This window comes from Aristolochia californica, unplaced genomic scaffold, assembly GCF_029961685.1.
Source record: "Aristolochia californica isolate CCGP_79_NKW_82.1479 unplaced genomic scaffold, dmAriCali1.0.hap1 SCAF_12, whole genome shotgun sequence".
NCBI classification, from domain to species: Eukaryota; Viridiplantae; Streptophyta; class Magnoliopsida; order Piperales; family Aristolochiaceae; genus Aristolochia; species Aristolochia californica.
In genome coordinates this window covers 19,545,727-19,552,579 of record NW_027181793.1, presented here as the reverse complement: position 1 = coordinate 19,552,579, position 6,853 = coordinate 19,545,727, and the positions used below count along the sequence as shown (strand labels likewise).

The window sequence follows — 6,853 nt, the reverse complement described above, 5'->3', positions numbered from 1 at the left end:
ATTTTACAATCCATTCATGAAAGTTTTTATTTGTCAAAAAATCAAAGAAGATCTAAATGATGCGGGAAGAAGATGTATGTGATGTAAGAGCCTGTTTCAAATGTGGAATTAGAAAATTTTAAAACTTGATTTTAGATTGACTTAGGCACATAATGCCGCTACAACCTGATTTTAAATTAACATAACATATTACAAGTTACGATGCTAGTATATCATTTAGATTCCAATTAGTATGATTCCTTAACTAACACTAATTTTTAAAATTATTCATTGCTATTGAGTTATATGTTATGTATATTAATAATCTACACCATTAAACTCTTATGAAATATATTAATGTAACCCTAGAACATACTTTCTCTTTCCCTCCCCCAACACTCTCAACATCCCTATTAAAACATACCCAAACTTGCCCCTTGTTTAACCCTAATTAAATCCAACCTTAGTCATAAATAGGTCAGTTTGGGTTACTATTTAATATATTAAATTCATGTCTTGGTAATTTATTGATCGAAGAATCAGGCTGAATTCATCAAACCCAGCCTAAAAATTGAACATAATTGCTTTTCATAATTGTAAAACATAAATTAAATGGTCAAATCCTAACAATTTTCCAAAATTTATTTCCCTAGATTTCCTTTTTAATATATATTTATATATTTGAAATATTATATTTTAAATTAGATTATATAACCAAAACTAACCTTGCTTAAGTAGATTATGAATGTCTCTCCATGGATGCAATTGTGATTCATAACCGTATCGTCTTCCCAAGTAACTAGTACGTGTCGGTTCAGTCATAAGTCCTACCCTTTATCAATGTTACTAATTTACATATCCATGTGTCCATTTGGCCTAATATGTGACTCGTACCATATTTTTTTCCAAAATTATTATTTCCCTAGTTATCATTTTTAATTTCTTTGAATATGTTTATCTTTTAGAGTTCTTTAATGTACCATTGAAAGTAAATGCAGGAAAAATAGTGTACGTAAAGGAGAAGCTCATAATTAAAGAATTTTAAAAAAAATTAATTTAATTTAATAGTACAATAAATATTCTGGCCCTCCAGTGGGCATATAAGTCATTCTTATTTAAGTGTCTTGAAATTATTCCTACATAGAATTTATATATGCATAAGATAAGATTGGGCACAACTTGAACTGAGTAGAGATTGAGTCACTTGAGATATGGTTTGGCTTAAAATTGATTTTTGAAAAGCGTAGGCAAACTTTGATGGGTGGAGGGAAGGGAGGAGGGAGGATGGAGGGAGAAGGGGAAAGTAGCAGTCATTGCTCCGTTTTCTAAATAAAAAAAAGATTGTGACATATTGTAATTAATATATATATATATATATATATATATATATATATATATTCTTATTGAACTAAAAAATCAAGTTCATCATAATTTTTTTGTAGAGTTAACACTAAATGCCGCTATGCACTTGGGAAGATATCTCTTCTTTCTTTCATTGAAAAGATGAAGGGTCATTTTGCCTGTCTTTCTTATTGGGAAGTGCTTAGAGAATACCTTCCCTTCCTCAATTGAAAAGAGTTTCTATTTAGTTAGGTTTTCCAAGGAGGAGTTGTTGATTGTATGTTGATTCCCTTTTTGATTTTGTTGATAACAAAACTTGATAGAGCTAACAATTATAAATTAAGTATTTCAAATATTTTTCCTTGAAGAGACGTGCATTTCAAGGTCTAAAGCATCAAAACGAATCAAGCTTCTCAAAATCCTCAACCATCAAGCATCAAGCATCATAGAAAGTCAAATCTTGAAGCACCCTTGAAAGATGGAGACAAAGTGAAGGCAAGAGTTTGAGTCTTACTGAGAAAAATAAAAAATCAGTCTATGGAAAAGAGAGGAAGTACTTGAGAAGCCCGAGGTCTTTGGTACTAAATGCCCACATAGGTCACTGCCCGTAATAACAATATAATCCACATATTCCACCATAAGAATGTTGACTAGTGGAATTTCTGGTACACATTGAGTGATCACTTTCACACCTCTTGATCACAAGTTTTTTTTAACTACAATGGTAAATTTATCAAATCAAGTTTGTGGAGATTGTTTCAACACATATATTGCTTTATTCAGCCGACATACTTTCTCCCTCTCAACCACATAACCAGGTGGTTGGTACATGTAGACTTCCTTAGAGAGTATACTATTTAAGAATAATTTTTTTTGACGTCAAACAGATGTAACTCCCATTTAAAATTGGTTGCTAGTAATAAGAACTCTGATCGATTTCATCTTGGCAATAAGAGAAAAAGTTTCATCATATTCAACACTGAGTATAACTTTTAGCAACCAATCGAGCTTTGTATCAGAGAAAGCATCAAGTTATTTTAAAAAATACCTTGTTTTTAAGGCATATTTCTCCTAATACAAAGAAAGCCTTCCCATCAAATCAATGGTTGCAACATTACTGTATCTTGCAAATCGTGTTCATCTTATAACACAGAACCAATTCTTACTGCTTAGAGAATTGCTACACACCACGGAGAAGATTTAAAGCCCGACTACAATAGAAGCTCCAAAACCATTAACAAACATAAAAAATATATAATAAAGTTGAAGAAGAGAAGTGAATCAACACCTTATAGTTTTAAAACTTAGTGGGATCATCAAAACATAACTCGTTCTTCCAAAAAGAGATGAATCACATCTGAGGGAGCTATCAAAGTCACTATGAACTAAGGACATGTAACCATGCAGGATAAGAGTTTGAACAGTAACAACTCTGAAATTTCTCTTCAGTTCTTCCCAGTTATTTTATTATGTACTGCAACTTAATTGATCCAAACAACACAAAAAATAGGAGATGGCTGCGTCCAAGGAGATGGACAAAGCAATGGCACACCAAGAACGCAGAAGAAGAGATCAAATTATCAATGTTTCGAGTATTTGGTAGCAAAACGGTGCAAGGCCTGAGCAATGGTGACGAGCTGACGGAGATTTCTGTTCTCATCAGCTAACAGAGACCCATTTCCATTCTCAAACGCCTTCTCGCACTGTGCTGCCCCATCCAGTACCACCCCCAGCTTGGCTCCGTCGTACTTTTTCGCGGCACAGGCTTGGACGCTTTCCTGCAAAGAGGAAACGGCAGAGGTGTAGGCGTTGAGGCAGGTATTCAACTGGTCCTTGGTCAAGTCTTCGCAAGCTACAGAGTTCATCTTCTTGATGAGACCACTTGTTCTTGAAGCATTCTGCAGAGCCAAATCGGTGGTGATCTTCAATAGTCCAGCGATCTCTGTGGTGTAGCTCTCCGGAACGGTTTGGAGGGAAGTGACACAGAAATCGAGCTTGATAGCGGGGTTGAACCGGGTGGCTCTCTGACAGATTTTGTTGATGTAGGAGATGCCATGGGCATTTGCAACATGAGGAGTTTGGATGGAGACGAAGACAAGGCAGAGGAGAGGCAGCACAGAAACGAGTGACTTGGCTGCCATTTTATTTTTTAATTTTTTTTCTGGGTTCTGATGGGATCTGATCATTGTAACTTGTCTATATATATAGTGCTTCCTGCCGAGAAACAAAAAACACAGAAATCGGCTATGTTTGGAAAGGTTGAAGAACGGAGAACCTTTGGATTCGGCTGGACGTTTGGAGAAAATGACGGTCTAAAATGTTTCATACCTGAGAATTGACGTTTGTTCTATTTTTGTTATTGATCCGCCGAAACCACAAGAAAACATAAGAGTAGTTACTGCAAGTTATAAGACATTCTAATGGCGGCATGTCCTGTTCCTTAAGTTTTTAATTAAAGCCATGTGATCATTTTTGTTTGTTAAATACAGCAACCACGGAAAAGCCAAAATTGGAATGAGAACGTTGAGAACCAGAAGCAATAAGTATTTCAAAAGTAGTGTTGATGAGGCTAATGGCTTTATTAGAACATAACCTATCCAAAACACACGGAGGAGCAAAGAATTACAATGGAAAAGCAAATTGACAAATGAAAGAGGAGTTTAAAAGCATCATTGAGCCGCTGCGAAACGGTAGGAGGCATAAGAGAGAGAAGCCAGAGACCAGCTATGGTGGATGAGTTCCGCCTTCGCCTTCACGCCAGCAGCCCCCAACGCGACATGCAACGGGTAGAAATGCTCCGGCGATGGATGCGCCATCTTCGGGAACGGCGCCTTCACGTTGTAGTGGTTCACGTCGTCGTGTCTGAAAGCAAAGAATGGATCAGTCTTAAAGAAACAAATTCAACCGTTGCGAGTACTGAGTGACGTGAGTTGAGCTGTTACCGTCCATCGAGGAGTGATTCCTTGAGCCATGTATCGAAGGCGAGAGCCCAAGGAAAGACGGGTTCGTTATCAGAACCAAGCACCTGAAGATTATGGGTGGCATTGCCGGAGCCGATGATGAGGATCCCTTGGTCCCGTAGGGGAGCCAGGGCTTTGCCCATGTTGTAGTGATGGGTTCCGTCCTTGTCGGTTTGGATAGAGAGCTCGACGACGTGAACATCGGCATTTGGGTACATGAGAATTAAGGGGACCCATGCGCCGTGGTCAAGCCCCCGGCACTTCTCTTCCTTCACCTGCTCGAATCCTCCCTTGATCAGCAATTCCTTCACTTGATTTGCCAGTTCACAGAGAGGGCATAGAATTGTAATTATCCAAAATGGTGTATGTCCTCTTTTGTCTTTTTCCTTTTAAAGTATGTAGCCCTAAGGGTAGAGCATTCAAGCTTCATTATGTAAACACCTTCACACAACTATAAACATAGACTCAAAGCATGGGTAGAGCATTCAAGCTTCATTCTCTTCGCTCAAATTTGTCCGTACACCTCTCTCTATTTTCCTCTTATTTATCTCCCTTGGTTTCTCATCTGCTCTCTCCCAAGAGCTGGAGTTCCTCTCTTCTCTCATTCCCTTGTGATCTCTTGGGTTTAATAAAAATAATAATAGCTTAAAGTTACATGGAAATAGGTAAAGGATAAATTTTCATTGGATCAAACGATTAAATTTATTAGTTAAAATTTTAAAATAAAAATTTACAACTATGTTTTAGATATTTAAATATGGTCATTATATGTATTTTGACTACAATGTAAACAACATAATAATACCATTAAAAATATTTATAGGACATAGTTATGATTCAGTGGATTCTTTGGAGAGGTATTTTATATATTTTTCATAAACAACAAACTTAAGGGCAAGTACTATACGCAACCTATTGAATGGATAACATTTAAATATATTGATCATAGATATCATATTTCTAAATGAAGCCAAGATGATATATTCCTTCCCCTTTTTTTCTTGTACAGGAGAAGAAAAAAAGGCACAAAAATAGTTCTTCTGAAGGAATTTGGATATTTTAATGAGAGAAACTCCTCTCCTTTTTTTTTTTTCCTTTTTTGCATTTTATCTCCTTCAATTTTTTTCCTATTTTTCTTCACCTTTTTTCCTTATTCTCTTTTTTTACTTGTGGAGGAGAAGGGCAAAAATTCACCAGAAAATCTGCCAAAATCATTCTAGAGCTTGCAACTAGTGGAGAAATTTCGTTGTAACTTCTTCAAACATTTCCCAAGTTTCTTTGGAGCTTGCAACAAGTAGGCACTTTGCCACACTTCCATCACCCCTCCTTGGACTGTCAAACATAAGTGAGATTAAACTTCCCTTCAATAAATCAAAATGATGAACAAAGCCTCTTAGATCATCATGAAAAAGTGAAGAATGAGGAGAAAATAGAGAGAATTTGAGAAGAGGAGAAGAGAACGGATGAGAGAAGTAAAAAAACTGAGTTTGTTGGTAGTCGTGCTCAACCCCTTCTCTATTTAATCAGCGGATTAGCACAATTATAAAAATGCCCCTCATACACGTAGACCACTTAACTCCTTGTATCTCTCATGCTATAAATTCAAAATACATGAAATTCAATCTACAGACATAACAAAACATATAGAGTAAGTTGACGTGGAAATGTGTAACATATACAAAAGTAAAATGAATAAAATAACCCTAAGTGGATTTGTTCCTCCCCCCATTAAAATAAATGCATAAAGAACATAAACTTTAGTGTCATCTACAAATGTGATTTCCTGTGTCTTACTTTGAGACGAACGTGTCTTGGAAAGCTGCATTGTACTTAGTATAAGAAATCAACTCTTCTGCGAACTCTAGCTTAGTAGCAACAAACAACTAAAAATGAACTTCAAAGTTTGAATCCAAGACTTACATCTGGTAACTCCTTGATATATTTAAAAAAATCCAAACTCTCTCCTCCGACTTCATTACTGTGCTCTAAGACTAGCACCTAGAAATACGGGTTGTATTATAAAGTATATGTCATTCTATTTATAAAAAAAAAAAATGTCTTTGAGCCTTTTAATAGACATGGTCCATCATCCTTTCTTGTAATTAAAAAATGCAAGGTAAATTTTTAATTTTTACAGTTAAAGCCAGAAGTTCATCAACCTATGTGTACTAAATTGAAGTATAACACATCCTTTTTTTGAAAAGGATTGATAGTCTTAGTGGATTTCTCTACTATCCAATGAATAAGAAACAAAAATATATCAACATTCAAAGATATGAACAAGAGGATACATTAATCCAAGTTGCAACAAAGACCACAAATATAAAGGAAGAACAAACTCATACAAAGGTGGCGCAAGAAGCAAAGTGGGACACATCACCCATGAAAATCCAAGCATGGGTGAAGTCTAGGGGTGGTATCGATCCGAGCCTCGTCTCGAGCCTAAAATTGTTATCTAGCTCGAGCCCAAAAATTTTAACCGAGCTTGAGCTGAGCTTTGAGCCGAACTCGAGCCTCAACATACACTTAAAAATTTTCAAAAAATATATATCAAATAAATTGTATATAAAATT

The 6,853-nt window shown here is 35.9% G+C and overlaps 2 protein-coding genes across 2 annotated transcripts; both read right to left on the bottom strand.

Annotated features, from left to right (window-relative positions):
- Positions 1–2,900: 2,900 nt before the first annotated feature.
- Positions 2,901–3,461, bottom strand: LOC137946662 (putative invertase inhibitor). Its single transcript, XM_068792988.1, has one exon. It carries the CDS (start codon positions 3,459–3,461, stop codon positions 2,901–2,903), a length of 561 nt encoding a protein of 186 aa, XP_068649089.1.
- A 528-nt stretch (positions 3,462–3,989) lies between these two features.
- LOC137946661 (extradiol ring-cleavage dioxygenase-like) lies at positions 3,990–4,885 on the bottom strand. The gene is made up of 3 exons (XM_068792987.1): positions 4,802–4,885; positions 4,263–4,666; positions 3,990–4,182 (listed from the first exon to the last, which is right to left on the bottom strand). The coding sequence occupies exons 1-3, from the start codon at positions 4,883–4,885 to the stop codon at positions 3,990–3,992; spliced, it is 681 nt and encodes a 226-aa protein (XP_068649088.1).
- Positions 4,886–6,853: the final 1,968 nt, after the last annotated feature.

Bases quoted from the DNA above. Each gene is read 5' to 3' on its own strand.
- LOC137946662 (XM_068792988.1), bottom strand. From the start codon at position 3,461: ATGGCAGCCAAGTCACTCGTTTCTGTGCTGCCTCTCCTCTGCCTTGTC.
- LOC137946661 (XM_068792987.1), bottom strand. From the start codon at position 4,885: ATGAGAGAAGAGAGGAACTCCAGCTCTTGGGAGAGAGCAGATGAGAAA. The intron at 4,667-4,801 runs GTACGGACAAAT...ATACTTTAAAAG, and splicing joins AGAGGAAAATAGAGAGAGGT to GAAAAAGACAAAAGAGGACA. The intron at 4,183-4,262 runs GTAACAGCTCAA...CTTTGCTTTCAG, and splicing joins GAATCACTCCTCGATGGACG to ACACGACGACGTGAACCACT.